The sequence below is a fragment of the Nyctereutes procyonoides genome, unplaced genomic scaffold (assembly GCF_905146905.1).
Source record: "Nyctereutes procyonoides isolate TBG_1078 unplaced genomic scaffold, NYPRO_anot_genome, whole genome shotgun sequence".
In the NCBI taxonomy this organism is placed as follows: Eukaryota; Metazoa; Chordata; class Mammalia; order Carnivora; family Canidae; genus Nyctereutes; species Nyctereutes procyonoides.
This window is the reverse complement of record NW_026575140.1, coordinates 44,115,241-44,133,473: the sequence shown is the minus strand read 5'-3', so window position 1 is coordinate 44,133,473 and position 18,233 is coordinate 44,115,241. Positions and strand designations below refer to the sequence as shown.

At 34.8% G+C, this 18,233-nt stretch overlaps 1 protein-coding gene across 1 annotated transcript in view; it reads right to left on the bottom strand.

Moving 5' to 3' along the window:
- Positions 1-18,233, bottom strand: part of RAVER2 (ribonucleoprotein, PTB binding 2) — a 99,759-nt gene that overhangs the window by 50,046 nt on the left and 31,480 nt on the right. The window contains exons 5-6 of the mRNA XM_055305247.1: positions 15,022-15,213; positions 7,648-7,774 (exon numbers count right to left, since the gene is read on the bottom strand). Of these exons, the coding sequence (XP_055161222.1) occupies positions 7,648-7,774; positions 15,022-15,213 (319 nt within the window). The remainder of the gene's footprint in view (positions 1-7,647; positions 7,775-15,021; positions 15,214-18,233) is intronic.

Sequence of the window (18,233 nt, the reverse complement as noted above, 5' to 3'; positions counted from 1 at the left end):
AAGTTCAATAATATACTGACCTTGTCATTGCACAAAAAGTGGCAAGCTCCCTTCCCTGTGATTCAAACTAGAATTTGATTTAAAATTCCAACACCTTCTATCATAATAATAAAACACCACACCTAGCCTGTCTCTTCTCTGGGGCTTAGAGCAACAAAACTAATTTCATCTTTTAGTGAGTATAATACTAACCGAAGCCATTTTATTTGCTCAGTAGTTTTGTTAGGTGTTTGGAATATTTTGGCAGGGAGTTGGGGATGAGGGAGTGAAGGATAAGACAACCTTTTCCCTTGAAAAGCTTCCAATCCATTTAAGAAGGGAATATATGTACAGAAAAATATTTACATTAAAAATAAAAGAAACAATGCTGTATATAAGTGATAAAAAGAATAAATGGCAACTACACTTTTTATCAAGTTTGCCTAAGTACAAATACCACAGTATAAATCAAAAGAGATGTTTCAGAATAGGGGCACCTGAGTGGTGCGGTCAAGCTTCTGACTCTTGGTTTCAGCTCAGGTCACAATCTCAGGGTGGTGAGATAGAGGCCCTGCGTCCAGCTCTCCTCAGCACAGAGTCCGCTTAGTTTCTTTCCCTCTTAGGCCCTCTCCTGCATGTGTGTGCTCTCTCTCTCTAATAAATAAATAAATCTTTTAAAAAGGCGGGGGGGGGGATGTTTTCAGAATAAACAGTATATAGACAAAAAGAACCATGAGATAGAAAATATATGAAGTAATTTCACCTAATTATTATAAAGTAACTGGAAATGGTCAGAGGAAGCACTTCAAAACGCATTTAATTTTGGGGTGACTGGCTGGCTCAGTTGGTAGAACATGTGACTCATGTGACTCTTGATCTCTGGGTTGTGGGTGTAGAGCTTACTTAAAAAAATAAAGAATTGTGTTCTCTTCTTTAAAAAGGAAGGAAGGAAGGAAGGAAGGAAGGAAGCAAGGAAAAGGAAAAGGGAAAGGAAAGGAAAGGAAAGGAAAGGAAAGGAAAGGAAAGGAAAGGAAAGGAAAGGAAAGGAAAGGAGGAAGGAAGGAAGGAAAGGAGGAAGGAAGGAAGGAAGAAAGAAAGAAAGGAAAGAAAGAAAGAAAGAAAGAAAGAAAGAAAGAAAGAAAGAAAGAAAGAAAGAAAGACATATTTTAAAAAAGCATATAATCCAATGATCAAAAATATTCGGGTATTATAATATATAACCTCTCTACAAGTTTATCCCATGTTTTCAAAAGTGGATTTCAAGTTTTATTACTTGCTAAATGAGTCCATTTCATCTTTGGAAAACTGATCATTAAAACGTGCTTTCTTTAGAATGACTCCATTTCATGACTGGTAGTAGGAAGATTAGATCATTAGCATGAGTTGTTTATAAAGACAGACTGTTTATTAGGCAAGAAGGATAAATATGGGTATTTCATAATGATAAAGGGGTCAATTCATCAAGAGGATACAACAATCTCAAATGTACTTCAAATAACAGAGCTTCAAAATATAGAAGGCAAAAATTTCTACAACTAAATAAGTAGACAAATTCCACAATAATGATTAGAAATTTCAACACCACCTCTTGTCTTTTTTCAGTTAGTCACTGGATGTTGTTACTCTTTTTTCACAGCTTTTAATGAATACGGTTGTTTCCCAGTCTGAAAGTCTAAAACAACAACCACTGGAATCAAAACACTCTGAAAATGTCTACAGTCTCACAGCTAACTGCCCTTAACTCTTGGCTAGGTCTCCCACTGTGCCCCATCCTTCCCTCCTCAAGAAGCTTGAACAAGACTTAACAATACATACAGAGGATTATATAAGTCATGATCAAGTAAGGCTTACCCTAGGAATAAAAGTTTGGTTTTATATTGAAAAATCAATGTAATTCATCATGCTAGCAGACCAAACAAAAACAAAAAACACATATGATCATATCAGTTAATGGAGAAAATGCCTGGATACATTTCAGCAATTACCATGACAAAATTTCTCTGCAATAAAGAAATAGAAGCAAAGTTCCCAGCTTGAAAAAGAAAATCTGTGAAAAAGCTAAAGCTCACATAATAATAAAAGAATGAATGCTCTCTCCTTAAGATCAGAAACAAAGTAAAAATGTCCACTCTCACTAGGTTAATGCAGAAATTATGCTGGAATTTCTGTCTATTGCAGTAAGGCAAGAAAAAGACATAAAAGGCACACATATTGGAAAATTGTGTTTCTCTGTGGGTCACATTATTGTCTATATAGAAAATCTTAAGAAAAACCTACAAGAAATAGTAAGCTAAGTTGCAAGATAAGATATATACAAAATCAGTTGTACTTGTATATCCTGGCAACAAGAAATTCAAAATTGAAATTTAAAAAGCAATACTATTTAAAATCATATTAAGAAATATAGAATACTATGGGTAAATCTCACAAAATATATGAAAGATTTGTGCCCTGAAAACTATAAACTACTGCTGTGACAAATTTAAAAAAACTTAAATAGAGAAATATACCATATGTATGGCTCAACCTCAGAATTGTCAATTCTGTCCAAATTAGTAGATAAATTCAACAAAATCCCAACCAAATTACTGACATTTGTCACAGAAATTGGCAGGCTGATTCCAAAATTTATATACATATACAAAGGACATAGACTAGGCAAAACAAATAGAAAAAGAATAAAGTTGGAGGACTTACACTGACTTCAGGGCTTATTATAAAGCTACATCTATCAAGACAATGTAGTATTGAGATAAAGACAGACATTTAGATCAATGGAATAGAATGGAGAATCCACAGATAGAGTCATACATATATAGTGAACTTCAAAGGTAATTCAATGGAAAAAGGCTAATCTTTTTAAACAAGTGATGCTGGAACAACTGTAAAAAAAGAAAAAAAATCTGGAACTTTACTTCACACCATAAACAAAAATTACCTAAAAATGAATCATAGAAAAAAATGAATCATAGATCTAAATATAAAAGGTAAAATTATAGCACTTCTCTAATATAAGAGAGCATCTTAATGACCTTAAATTTGGCATCTTAATAAAAATTGGCATCTTAAATCTGACAAACGATATACAAATTATAACAGAAAAATAATAAATTGGGCTTTGCCAAAATAATGTTGTTTTTCACAAGTTATTGTTAATCAAGGACAACTTACAGAGTGAAAAAAATATTTGCAGATCCATATATACAACAGCATACTTGCATCTAGAATAAAGAACACTTACAACTTTTTTTTCCAGTTACAACTTAATAAGAAAAAGATAACTCAGTTTTAAAATGTGCAAAATATTTAAAAAGATATAATGGAAATATATAAAGATGGCTAAATTAGCATATTAAAAGATGTTCAAAATCATTAGTTGAAAGGATTACTCAAAATCAGTGAGCTAGCACTATACACCCAACAGAAAGGCTAAAATTAAAGCACTGACACATCAAGTGTTGGTGAGAAGACTAAGCACATTGGAGCCTTGGACAGTGATGGGTAAGAATGTAAAGTGGTTGAACCACACTGGAAAACAGTTGGCATGGTTTCCTATAACTTAAACATACATCTAACATATGTCCCAGCCATTCCACAACTAATTTACCAGAGAGAAATAAAAGCATAAACCTATATAAGGACTAGTACACAAATGTTCACAGAAATTTTATTTGTAATAATCCCAAACTAGAAATAACTTAAATGTTCATCAGCAAGTCAATGAACATGGAAATTGTGGAATACTACTCCTCATTAAAAAGAAAAAAATTATTGATACATGCAGCAATATAAAGGAGTCTCAAAAAGCTGAGTGAAAAGAAGCCAAATACTGCATACTGTGTGCTTCCATTTATAGAAATTTCTAGAAAATACAAGCTATAGGGACAGAAATCAAATCAGTAGTTTCCTGGGGATGGGAAAGGAGATTACAAACAGTCAAAAAGAAACTAAGTAATAAATATGTTCATTATTTTGATTATGGTGATATATATATGGGTGTATACATATGTCAAGATTTATGTATACTTACAATTTTATACATGTCAGAATGTCTCATTTTTTAGACTCTAAATATGGGCCAATTAACATGCAATTATACCTCAACAAAGCTGTTAAAAAGTATAATTTAAACTACAACTAAATGCACATGACTTAAAATTTTAAATGGAAACACACATAAAGAAAGAAATTTAGAATATTTACACTATTATATTTTTGAAGGTAATTAAAAGGTCTGGACTGAAGAAAAAAGATCAGTATGGTTAGAGTAACATAACCCAATTAGGCCTGGAAGGAAAGTCAATCTGACGGAGGGGTACAAATTAAACAAAAAAGGCAGACCAAAAAAGAGTCGTTAGGAATTTACAGACCAGACCAGGTATGTGTGAGTTGTGGGACAGAGATGTAGAGGAAGGGGATTAACCTGTAAACAAACACTTAAGTCCCTTTCATTATAAATAATGGTGCTGCTTTAGGTGCAGGAGATGAACAAGACATAAGTCTTTGCAGATATGGAACTTACATTCTAGTGGGACAAACTATAAACAAGTAAATATATGTGAGTTATGTGAAAAAAAATTTTTAAAGAGTATAAACATATATACTACATTTAATATAAACATGAGGAATTATCATTCTTAGCTTGCTCAGAGCTCTCTGTGAGGAGCTCAAGTATAGTAAGGGATAGAGTTAAGATCTAAAGGACATAGTGAAGGAAATCTAGAACTTATTATTAACAAGACACTTTGTCTTTCCTGAAGAGCAAGCAACTTTCCAAACATCCTCCAGAAGCTTTGGATGTGTTCACATGAGGTAGATGTCATCCCTAGCCACTCCACACAAACAAAAAGCCATGCTTGGCAAAATAATTTCTCCATCAGTGTAACAGTGGAATATCTTTACAACTGTAAAACTAGTACTAAAATAAGCATAATCTCTATGGTCATACATCAATCTGAGTAGAAAAGCAGAGGAAAGAATATAAATTCTTAGATGAAAAGAAAAGAAAAAAAGTAATACTGGAGGGGAGTTACTGAAGAGAGCCTAGAGTCCAAAGGTGTGGCCAATACTTTCTAAAAGACCCAAGAGCATGATATGCTTCCTTTAAACACTAATACAATCTCAGACTGCATTAACAGAAATATAATGATCATAGGAAAGAAATCCCACTGCATTTTCTGTGTTGATCAAAAACCATTTACAGGATATCTGTGTACAACATATTTCTGGACAACCCAGAAAACCTAGGCTAATATCTACAAGAGGACAACTAGCTAGGGAAACTAGAGAGCATATCTTAGGACATATTGTGGAAAGTCAAATATAAAACTGTAATCTCCAAAGAAGTTCATGAGGTACAGAAAAAAATACTAGAAGTTTCGTTCATGTTTACTTTTATCTTTTAATAAAATATAAGCTGTATCACTTCTTAATATATAGGTCAACAAGGGTGCATTTATATAACTGACATATAGTTGATACATATAGTGTATATATTGGAGCTCTGCTCAAAATTTACTTTAATGATAGTGCTGCATAGTCAAAAAATAAATTTTAAAAAGACCACTGACCTGGAGAACATAAGACAGGGAAAAGAAAAAAATGACTAAAGGGATGCCCGGGTGGCTCAGTGGTCAAGCGCCTGCCTTTGGCCCAGGGCGTGATCCTGGGGTTCTGGGATCGAGTCACACATTGGGCTCCTGGCATGGAGCCTGTTTCTCTCTCTACCTGTGTCTCTGCCTCTCTCTGTCTTTCATGAATAAATAAGTAAAATCTTAAAAAAAAAAAAAAAAAAAGACTACGGTTTCATGGTAGTGGTCTTCAAATATTAGAAGTCTTTTCTGATGGAAGAAGCAATAGACTTATTCCTTATTTCTCCAGAGGAAGAACTAGAATGTCACTACAATTATAGGGTTTATCATCTAATATTTTTTAAAAACCTAGTTATTAAATTTGTCAAACTAAGGAATAGGTTGCCTTGGGAAATAATGAGCTTCTTATGCTTTGAATAGTCAAGACATGAAAACAACTCTCTATACCATTAAAACTGTAGAAGAGATATCTGATTATGTAATAGACTGAGCCAGAAAACCTCTAACACTGCTTCTTACACACAAATAATTGATGGTTATAGATATACTTACTATGAATATTGTTGTATAATAAAAAATTTGACTGGTCTTTGTCCCTGGTTCCTGGAAGGAAAACTCTAAATCATTAGAATTTTCTGAGTGACAGGAGTGTCTTTCTTATGCTAACAAGGTGACTCAAGGTGGGCCCTTCCATGGGATGAGTCAATGCCAGAAACACCAACCATGTGATTAGAGGGCTGGGGCATTGAGTCATGTGATATCAGCCAGACTTCCTGATCTCCAAGGAGAGGAGAGAAAGTAGAGGTTCAGTTCAATAACAGTCCATTACGCTTACATAATGAAACTCCAGTAAAACTCTGGATGCCAAATTTAATTCCATGGAGATCCCTGGTTGGTGAATACACAGATGTGCTGGGAGGGTAATGTGCTCAGATTCCATGGAACAAAAGCATAAGAGCTCTGCATTCAGGACCCTCCTAGACCTAGCTGTAAGGATACCTTCACTTGGTCATTTCTGACTTGTAGCCTTTATAATTAATCTGTAATCATTTAGTACAGGGCTTTCCTAAGTTCTATGAGTTGTTCTAGCAAATCATCAAATCTGAGGTGGTAGGAACCCCCTAATTTATAGCCAGTTGATCAGAAATACAGGTGGTTTGGATATCCCCTGAACTTGTAGCTGGTGTGTGAAGTAGGAGCAGACCAACAGGTGACCAAGCCCTTAACTTGTAGGGTCTGTGCTAACCCTCAGTGGTTAGTGCTAGGTGTAAATTGCAGTCCACTAGTTGGTATTAGACCACTTGGGGTTGAAACAATAGGTATATGTAAACATTTTTACTCTAAACCTTAGCACTGAAAAATTCACTTCTTCATAATGCTAAAATATACATTTTATGTATGTATAGTTGTGCATCTCAAAAGATAGACTCCTATCAGAGGAAGAATACTAAATAGGTAGATATTTAATATATACCAATTTTATAAAGATTTCCATATTATTTTTGACATTTTCTACAAAGTGAAACAATTTTTCAACAGAAAAGGAAAGAGGAGACATACCTTTAACACTTTTTTTTTTTACCTTTAACACTTTTGAATAAAGTAATTCTGCTAAAAATATTACATGGGAAGGTATCGCATCCTTTGTTTGTACAGTCCATAATAACATAGTGTGTTAATTATCCGGTCTTTATTATTATTAGTTTTTTTAATCTGGTCTCTAAATTCCTGTCAACTAGGAGCTAAACTGGTTTGAATATTCAACATTTACTGAAAAGAAATTAGGAAACACAGAAGCAGACTGTACCAAAAATAGTGAAAACACATCAAGGAGGGCACGCGATATGATGAGCCCTGGGCGTTATACTCTATGTTGGCAAATTAAGTTTAAATAAAAATAAGTAAAAATGTTTAAGAAATAGTGAAAACATATTATCATCTCAGACCATCAATTAAAAGTCATTGGCAAGTCCTAGAAAAATATTTTTGGAATAATTTAAATGTGTTTTTCATGTAAAACAGCACAATTTGGCTTCTTGCCAACATTCTATATTTAATCTGTTTTCTTGGTGCTTACCTGGTTTAACAGCTCGCCCGCAGAGCTGGGGTTGCAGAAGAACTTGTAACATGGCAGGATTGTTTAAACTTTTCATAATTTGTACAGGGTTTGGCTCTGGAAGTAAGCCTTTTTGATTACTGTGCATCTTCAATAAATACAGAAATAGAAAATATTACAACAAGGAAAAGCACAAAAGAGGACATTTTAAAGGCTTTCTTCCAGAAGTTCTCATTCATCTTTTTTATGATTAATGCAAATTGCTTTATATGAAACATTTTTGTATATTATCCTACCACAATTCCTAATTAAAATGTTAAGATATTCTACTATACAGCATATACTGAAATCCTCATAAAATGTCTCAGTGAAATACATATTGGCTTTGCGGGACTAACAGTTTAGTAAGATAAATCTCTTCACACAATACCAGCAGAAAGATGCCAAGGGAATCTGAATTTATTAATGGGGAGATAACTTGTTGACACACTGTCAATACTACAGAAGAGCCTTACTATAGAATGTTCATCTAGAGCATAATAATGTGGGTTGCCTTACAAACAAAAACTTTCTTATAATAAAAGTCTTCATTAACTTAATCTTCGAGACAAGGCTGAAGTGAATTCACACACATGTGACTAGGTAACCTCCTAAAAACATGGAATTGTTTTCAGTTTCAAAAACTGACTTGATAGATGAGAATATTAATATAGTTATAAAAAAACTATGAATATGAACTTTTAGTCATGAAAAAAATGGAGAACTGACAATACAATTGGAATCCCTTGTTAAACCCAGATACTGTGAAAATGAGAGGGACAGGGTGACAAATCTGAGAATCAGACACAAAGTCTGAGAGAAATCCCCAGAGAGAGAGGTGGCAGCGGGTCTCAGTGTGGAGGCAGGCCTGAACTGGGAGCAGGAGAGAGTCTGCACCTACAGCCAGTTTGGGGAAGAGCTTTTTACTCGTGCAGCTGTAATGAGGGTCTTCCTGGCCAGCACGAGAAGGGACACCAGTATAGTGACAGCCACAGGACCACTGAATTACCAGTTTCTCCCAGGTGCAGGGTTGCCTGGTTGGGGCAGGAAAGGGGCTGTGGTTAGGACAGATAGTAAAGGAGGAATTCTCTGCCCTGGCTCCCCATCTGCGTTCACTAAACCCCAGCTAAAATGGACAGGCTTTCGCTCTCCCCTGTCCATCCTTTACTCCCCAACCCCTAAACACTCATATATAAGGAAGCTGAAACTCTCCCAGGGAAAAACCTATTCACAGAACACAGCTAGACATCTGGAGAATGTAGCCATTAAAAATCATAAGTAAATAACTGAACCACCTATAAGGGATGAACCAGAATTAATGGATAGGAAATAATAAGAACACTACATAGTAATAGTAACATAACAGATACCCTTATAAAATGTTTATTTGTAACGTGAATCAAGGACAAGCAGTTACAAAGAATAATTAGAAATACTGGGTCTGAAAAACAAAAACATTAAAAAAAAGAAAGAAAAAAAGCAGCCTTCTCCACATACTTGGCATCATTCTATGCACTTCACATGGGTTAGATCACGTAGTTCTCCAAAACAACTCTATAAAATTGGTACAATAATTATCACCATTCTATAGACAAAGAAACTGAAGAAACTGTTACAGAGCATTATTCTTAACCTCCATCCCATGCTTGAACAGATAAATAGTAGAACATGTGTGGCTGAAAAACAAAACAATGACTTAAAAGATCAGTTCAAAGAAAGCTCTCAGAAGACACTGGCAAAGGATAAAGAAGTGGAAAATGCAAATAAACAAAACAAAACATGGAAATAAGAAACACAAAACAGAAAAAGTAAGGTGATAAAGAAGTTAGAAGTGTCAACCTGTATAAAATAGGAGTCCCTGAAGAAGAAAAAAGAGGATCTTTGAAGAAATAATGGCTGAGAATTTCTCATTATTAAAGAAAAATTTAAGAACATGGAATGAAAGGGGTTATGATGTTCTGAAGATGATGTATAAGGAAAAAAACATACCTAATCGCATTTTTTAGTATGAAACTTAAGAACTTCAAAGCCAAAGAAAAAAATGCTAAAAGCTTCCAGTGAGAAAGAACATATTTCCAAAGGAACAAGAATAGAATTAATACCACCTTCTCCCTCAAAGCATCAACATTGGATTTAAAAAGGCAACAAGTTAGTATTTTCAAAGTGTCAAAGGAAGAACTTTGTATCTACAATATTTTTATACTCAGCTATTATCTAAATATGTGAAAGAAATAAAAATATTCCCAAATATACAAATTCTCAAGTTTTTACCACATTAATTCCTTCTCTGAAAATGAGACATAAGATACAGTAAATGCAAGACAATATTACAATGTAGGAGCAAATAAAGGTATGTTATGTCATAGGTAATTTCGGTCTTGCATACAAAATCCAGTACTATGGGAAAAAAATACTTAAGGCAATCCTAAAATTAAAATGTAAACACCAATATGGTGGTAGGTGGAGTAGGAAGGAGGAAGTAGGATGGAGATAAGAATGAGTTAAATGGGAAGAAAGGGATACTGAGAAATCTAGGGGTGCCAATAAGTTAGCGGCAATTACCAGTAGGCTAAAGATAGAACATATTACTCTCAAATGGGAAGAAGAATTTTTTTTCTTTTCTTTAAGTAGTTACCTTTCTATGGCTTTTTTTTTTTCTCAGCCACAAAATCTCAGCCCTCTGATTGCTTCCTGATCTTAGGGGCCTCAGATAATTTAAAAACCTCATTTAACAAACATTTGGTATCTAGTCTAAGAGTACAATTGATGCTGAGGAGGAATGCCAAGAGGTACAAGACATGGCTCCCCACCTCTCTAGAGAAGAATTCATAGGAAATGGACCAGCTGAGACTCCAAAGGTCAGTCGGTACAACCTAGTTATCAAGTACATCACTGCTGCAATGGTGTGCACTCCACCAGTTTAATTCTCACACTGCCATCCTCAGATGGAAAATGCAGAATTCCATTTAGTTTTCCCTGTTAAAGGGGTGACATTAAGGAAGGCACATTCAGATTTGCTGTCTGAGGGGTTTCTTTTTTCCTGTCCCAGAGATGCTTACCTACTTTCACCTGCTCTCCAGGACAACCCACACTTGAAGAAAAGTCTTAGTTATCCAACAGTAGATAAGAAATAAAAATTAAAGAAAAAAGGGACAGTTAAAAGAAAACATGTTATGAGAGAATAAACATCACTACATTATTATCTAAGTAGTCTAAATGTACCAATTACAGATTTTTTTTAAATTTTATTTTTAAAAACCTGTTTTTATTTTTTAAAGATTTTATTTATTTATTTATTTATTTTTGAGAGAGAGAGAGAGAGAGAGAGTACAAGCAGAAGGAGTGGGAGGAGAAGCAGGCTCCCCACTGAGCAGGGAGCCTGATGTGGGGCTCGATCTTAAGACCTTGGTATCATGACTTGAGCTGAAGGCAGACGCTTAGCCAATGAGCCACCCAGGCGCCCCTTAAAACATGTTTTTAGAGCAACATGTTACCTATAAGACACATACTTCAAATGTACAGAAAGGCTGGTAATAAACAGATGGCAAATATAAACTAAAAGAAAGTTGAAGTAGCAACTCTAACATCAGAAAAACACATATAGGGGTAAAATAATCAATATGACTACAAACAAACATGCATCTAATAATAATACCTATACTTATTTATCTATGGAGAAACAACTAACATAATAAGGAGAAAAAGAAAACTCAACCATTACACGTAACTTCTAATACATTCCTCTCACACATCGACAGACCAAACAGACAAAAAAAAAAAAAAATAAGCGAAGACAGAGAAGATTTGAGTCACAATTAATAAGCTCAAACTAGTATTTATACACACATAGATTCATATATTAACTTTATAACCCACAAACATGGAGTTTGGATTGTTTTTGAGCACACATGGCACATTCACAGAAAGTAACCACATAATAAAACAAAAGGCAGCCCCAGGGTCCCCTCCCCCAAATCAACATTAGAGACTAGACTCTCTGATCACAAGGCAACACATTACAGATCTGTGTGAGAAGAATAGGTGTTTAAAATTCCTAAGTGGATAAAAACTGAACGATGAAAACAAAAGTAATTAAGCTTTAAATTTAAAAGGAAATCATAAAACAATTTGAAACATAATGTAAAATTTATGACACATTGTATAGAGTTGTTGAATCACTATATTGTATACCTGAAATTAATATAACACTGTATGTTAAGTAGAATTTAAACTTTAAAAGCAAAATAAAATTTATGATACATATGTATAGCATTAGTTAAAAGGATACCTTCTTTAAATACGTTAATCAGAAAACAATATAGATACCTTCTTTAAATACGTTAATCAGAAAACAATATAGATTGAAAACAAAAGTACTAAATATTAATATCAATACAGAGAGAGGAGAAAGAGTAAACCAAAAGAAAAAAACGAGGATATTATAAAGATAAGGACAGACACTGTGGAAAACAGTATGGAGGTTCCTCAAGAAATTAAAAATAGTATTACCTATTACCTTATCAAAGTAATTCTTCTACTGGGTATTTATTCAAAGGATACAAACACACTAATTCAAAAAGATACATGCATATATGCAAAATAAATTATCCAATCAAATCAAACAATGCATTGGAAAAAAATCAATTAGAGTTAGTAACAGAGGGAACTGGTGCCATATACAGAACACAGAATTATACATGTATGTCACACATTTGTAGTGACATCTAGCCACCTATGTGTTCTTCTCCAAGGGAACACAGTGCCCTGATGCAGAAGCAGGTGATGAGATGGATTCAGAATTATAAACTCAGCAAATCCAATCCAACACCACAGAACACAGAAAAACAAGTTCCAGAGAAAAGATAGTTTTCTTTTAGAAATGCTGAAACTGAACTACTTATAGAACATGAAGGTGGGACATTTAACAATCATTTGGAAATACCGATTTAGTGCTGAGGGCAAATGGTTCAAAAATATGTGCTTGCAAGTCACACACATCTACTGATAACAGCCTTTAGGGAAAAAGAAGAAGAGGAAGGAACAGTTAAGCAGAAAAAAAGAATGGTGGGGTGGAATTGAGGAGAGTGGAGTCCCTTAAAGAGACCAAGGAATAAGACTGAATAGCACCTATTCAACTTGAATACTGAGAAATCTCTATTAATCTTCATGAGAACAGGTTCACTTGAATAGCAGAGGCAGAAACCACAGTGTATCAGGCTGAGAGGCAAATGGAGAAATGATGACAGCAAATGGGGCCTAATTGTTCAAAAAGCTCCAGTTGTGAAGGAAGACTAATATAAAGGGCAGTATGTAGAGAGCATTTTTAAAGGAAAGGATCTGAGCATGTTTATAAGCAGATGGGATGGGAGCTAGTGGAGCAACAAATGACAGTAAGTAGAAAGGTAATGATCAAAATCCTTGAAGATGGGGAATATGGTCATGAGCCCCAGCACCGGCAGGAGGAAGCACAGCTCTTCCTCCAAGAGAGCAGGGTCTTTGTCCATTTTGTTCACTGAAGAATTGTAAACATCTCTAACAGTGCCTAGCATGGAGTGGGTGTCCAGAATGTACCTGTGGAATGAATGCTACTGAAGAGAAAAGGAAAAATAGAGACACAGGTGTGCCTGGGTATCACAGTCAGTTAAGTGTCTGATTCTCGGTTTTTGGCTCAGGTCATAATCTCAGGGTCATGAGATAGAGCCCCATATGAGGCTCTGTGCTCAGCTCAGAATCTGTTTGAGATTCTCTCTCCCTCCCCCTGTGCCCCTTCCCCCCTCTGGCCCGCCCTCTCAAATAAATAAGTAAATAAACAAACAAACAAATATTTTTTAAAAAATTGGGACCCATTTGCTGGTGCAGTATGAGAAGAGTTGAACGAATGATCCAGCACATGACCTTTGTACTTTCTAAAAAGTAGGAGCCATGACCAGCTGATAGGACAAAGGCAGAAACAGGGTGAAAGTTTGAGACAATTGCTGTAGAAAATGGAAATGAGCAGCTGATGAGAGATGATGAGCTAAAGTTTTGCAGGGGATAACCAATTGACATATATTACCCATGTGTAGTAGCATCAAGTCATGTAGGTGTTTCTCTTCAAGAGGACACAGTGCCCTCGCTGCAGATGTAGCTGACTAGATGGATTCAGAATTGTAAACTGTGTGACTCTGATCCAACAGAGTCAATTTAACCAGAGGCATGACATTGACAGTCAAAGAATAGGTGAAGTTATGACTTCCACAAGCAAGGACAGGAGAATGACAGAAGAACTTAAGAGGAGAAGGACAAACTACAAAAGAAAGGAGAAGGGATCCAGGACCAGATGTGAGATTAAAGAACAGGAAGAGGAGGGCAAGAGACATGAGGCCAACAACCTCCTATCTATCTTTTCCTCCTTCCTCAATTCATCTACGAACCACTTTTAGACTGATCTCTTGATGGCTTAACTCTGATTCCATCATTACCCTGTTTATATACTTCAAAAGCTCCCCCTCCTGCTTATCAAATTCAATCTCTACTCTTTCAGTGTTCAATGGTCCTCCCTGATTTGGCATCAACCTATCATTTCACCATACATCCCTTTCTACACACCTTCACCTTGAAGCATGCAAATTTGCCCAATTCTATTGCTTGAAAGGTTTTATTCAACTCACTCTACTTCCTTATAGTTGCCAGATTTAGCAAGTAAAAATGCAGGATGCCCAGTTAAACTTGGGTTTCAGATAAACACTGGAAAATTTTCTCAGTATAATGTCTCATGCAAAATCTGTATTTATCTAGCAATCCTAGCCTCCATTCTCAACAATGTATTTCAAAATCATACTTTAATGTCACACTCAAAGATCCCCTCCATCATGAAGTCTTTTCCCCTCATCCCTCAAATGTGTATTCCTTCCTTAGTTCAGTCAATGAGTATTTACCATTGAGTAAAAACTGAACAAGGAATAGTCCCTATATACATGGAACTTCCACACTAGAGAGGCAGAGAGAGGAATAAGAAGAGAGTTAACAAGAGAGAAGTAGTGACAATGGGCCATGTACGCAAAAACAAAGCACACACCTTCCTATATATGCACTGTGGATACTTATGAACACTTTGGAAAAAGAGACATGACACTCAAAATTTAGAACAGAACATTCCTACATAAAATTTCTTTGGCTATAATCTACCAAATGCAATTTCTTTTGTAATAACTCCTGGCTTGATATGACAGAGACACCATTTAGCCAATTTTTCAAAGGAAGAATGTCTTTGTATAATGGAAATATAATGAGGGTCCAATGAATGGTCAACTGGTTTGGAAAGATTAAAATAGTATTAGAATTTTTCTATATCCTAATAAGGAACAGTAGACTTACCACACGTTGAGATGCTATCAATGCTGCTAATGTACTTCGCCCTGGTGCTCCTGGGGCACAGAAGGAAACTTGGACTTTGCTTCCTTTGATGGTCATTCCATCAGCTGCTTGATGAACCTCTTCAGCATGCTCAGCAGTGTTATATTCAACTACTGCAAAGCCACCAACATAACTGCCTTCATCCTGTGCAAGCTGATTTAATACATTTTGTTAAAAGGAGAATTCTAAAATTCAGTTAGAAATATTTATTTTCAGTATATAATTTTCAAAATCTAAAACAAATGTATCAAAACATGATACTGGCAAAAATAATGTATTCTTTCTCTCCAAAATCAAGTTTCCTAGTTGTGGGATGCCTGCCTGGCTCAGTTGGAAGAGCATGCAATTCTTGATCTTGGGGTCATGAGTCTGAGCCCCACATTGGGTATAGGGATTACCTTTAATAAATAAATAGATAGATAGATAGATAGATAGATAGATAGATACTTATGTACAGTCTTCCCTGAAGATAGGATTATAAATAAGATTCTGTCAAGTTTCTTTTTAATTCTTTGATTTTCTAAGTTATTTTAAAAGTCAAAGCTCAAATGATAATATTCCATCTATATGAAGATGTATAACTAATAATTTAGGTATAGAAAAATATGGAGACACAATAACTAAAACTTTAAAATAAATTTGCCAGATACATGCGCAATGAAAGATACTGAACAAATATTGATCACATATCTACATCAATTAAAGTTTGTATTATTAAGAGAAGAAAAGGAGGAGGAATTATTTTAATTAAATAATTTAGGCGAATCCCAGAAATTTGGTCAAGTATTCCAAAGCACATCTTATTTGGGAAAACTGTGCCCCAGCTTTGTTAAAATGCCATACACAACACACAAGCTTTATTTCTGAATGTGCCCTAAATAAACTCCTGCAATGTAGAACTTGATATTTCCAGTCACCCACCTGTAAGAGTGTAAAGGAAGATACTAAAGTCCTGGATCTGTAAAGACCGGTACAAAGAGCAAAAATAAGAACAAAATAAGACTCTAAAAAGTTTCTAAGTTTTGAACATGTCTGAATTATCTTAAACACATTCACGCGATAAAGTGGTAAATGTGGTAAAATTCAGCATGGTATGTCTTTTAAAAGACACATCTACAACACGTTTGGATTTGGCATCTCATAAATTAATATTACAATTAAATAATTTCTCAATCTTTTTTAGTTTCTCTCCTCTTATTTTTGAAGATTTACCTTTTTGTATAGTTTGACCAAATTTCTATTTTTCCTTCACATTCTTCCTTTGAAAACTGTCCTCAAATGTTTTTTCTTCCACAAAGCTTTTTCCAATCACCTAACAGGAAGGGAAAATATGTGCCTCTTCCAAACACTTCTCCTACAGCCCCATTTCTCTTCTAATCTAAACCAGATATTAAAATCAGATTTGTAAGGGGTGGCTGGGTGGCTCAGTGGTTGAATGTCTGCCTTTGGCTCAGATTGTGACCCCAGAGCCCTGGGATTGAGTCCCACATCAGGGTCCCTGCGCTTCTCCCTCTGCCTCTGTCTCTCATGAATAAATAAATAAAATCTTCAAAAAAAAATCAGATTTGTAAAAGTCCTCAGTCTCTTTAATGTCCCTTGATCACAAGACACTACCTTCAATATAGTCCATGTCAACCTACCAAGCAAAAGAACCTGAATCTCACAGATCCACTGATAAAGGCAAAGTTGCAAAGTTGTTTTATTGACCCTTTGAGAACTTTTGAAACACTTATTACTATTCCTAGTTCATTATGATCACTTTTATGGCTATATAAATTATAATACTATTTTAATTCTTTCAAAAGACAAAATCATCTAAGTCCACAGCATCAGCAGTTTTCAAGAGGAATATTTAAGTTCAGTAGGAGAGCCATTCAAATATGTAATGGTCTGACTTCTAATCTAGTTAATTTTACATTATTTTGAAACATTTTAATAGAGCTAAATGGTCACTTACAAATAATATAACAAAACATTTTTCTACCAGTGGCAACCCAGATTAGAGAACTTCTCAGGTACCTTCCAACTCTGTGATTCACAATTCAAATACACCTTGTGATAAATGGCTACTTCCCTCACATTTGCTTCAAAGGCACCAACTACAGCTACAAAGAGTTTTGTTTGACCACAGAATATCACTGTATACTTAATAGTATCCAAAAAAGGATATGGATTAGATTATCATCTTTCAATAACTGGGCAAAGATTTGATAAAAAATTTGTCACAGAATTTTCTAGTTTTATGAAACTCTTAAATGGTTGCTTTGATGCTTATATTGGGATTGAAGGGATAGAAATACAAGAAAAAGTAAGATGATAGCATTAATCTATATAATTATCATTATATGTATTATATATAGTTATATAGTTAGCTATATAATCTATATTTACATATATAATAAAACATTACATAATTATATATAGTTATATATGGTTATGTGTGTATGTGGATATATATACACCCACATATGTAAAAAACTATAACAACTCTGAGCTTTCTAGTTTAATAGTAGAGACTCAACAAATGCATGATAAAAGAAAAATGGTGGGGTAGTGGGGGCAGGGAATATGGGTAAGAGTAAAAGAAGAATGGGAGGAGAGAAGAGAGAGAAGGAAGAAATTAAGGAAAGCAAGGGAGAAAAGAGTTCATCAGTTGCTACTGGATACCTACAAGGGAAGGAGCTTTATACAATATATACTTTTGTCTATTTAGTAGAATGTATTTAAGTTTACTGATCAAGTACATGAAAATTTGTACCAGTACTGTCAGTTTTCAAGATCTTCTCTGAATGTCTCACCATGATCCCATTAAGATAGGATTATACATTTTTTTAAGCCTCATAATACTCCCCTATCTTCTATTACATTACTCTTTATACAGGATTTATAATTATCTGCTTGTCAGTACCTTCCACAAAATTGTAAGGTATTGAGAGAGTACGTTTCTATTCTCTATATTTCCAACTCTTAGCAGTATAATGTCTGGCACAGAGAAGATAATAAGCAACACCTGGATGGATGAATGGATCAATGGATGAAAGGCTCAACAAATGGTTGGAATGAAGTGAATGAGTAAGTGATGGGTTTGCTAAGACATACTTAACTATATAATAATATAGGTTAACTCATCTGCAAAAGGAATTGACTGAAAATTTACCATGACCTTAAAGTCT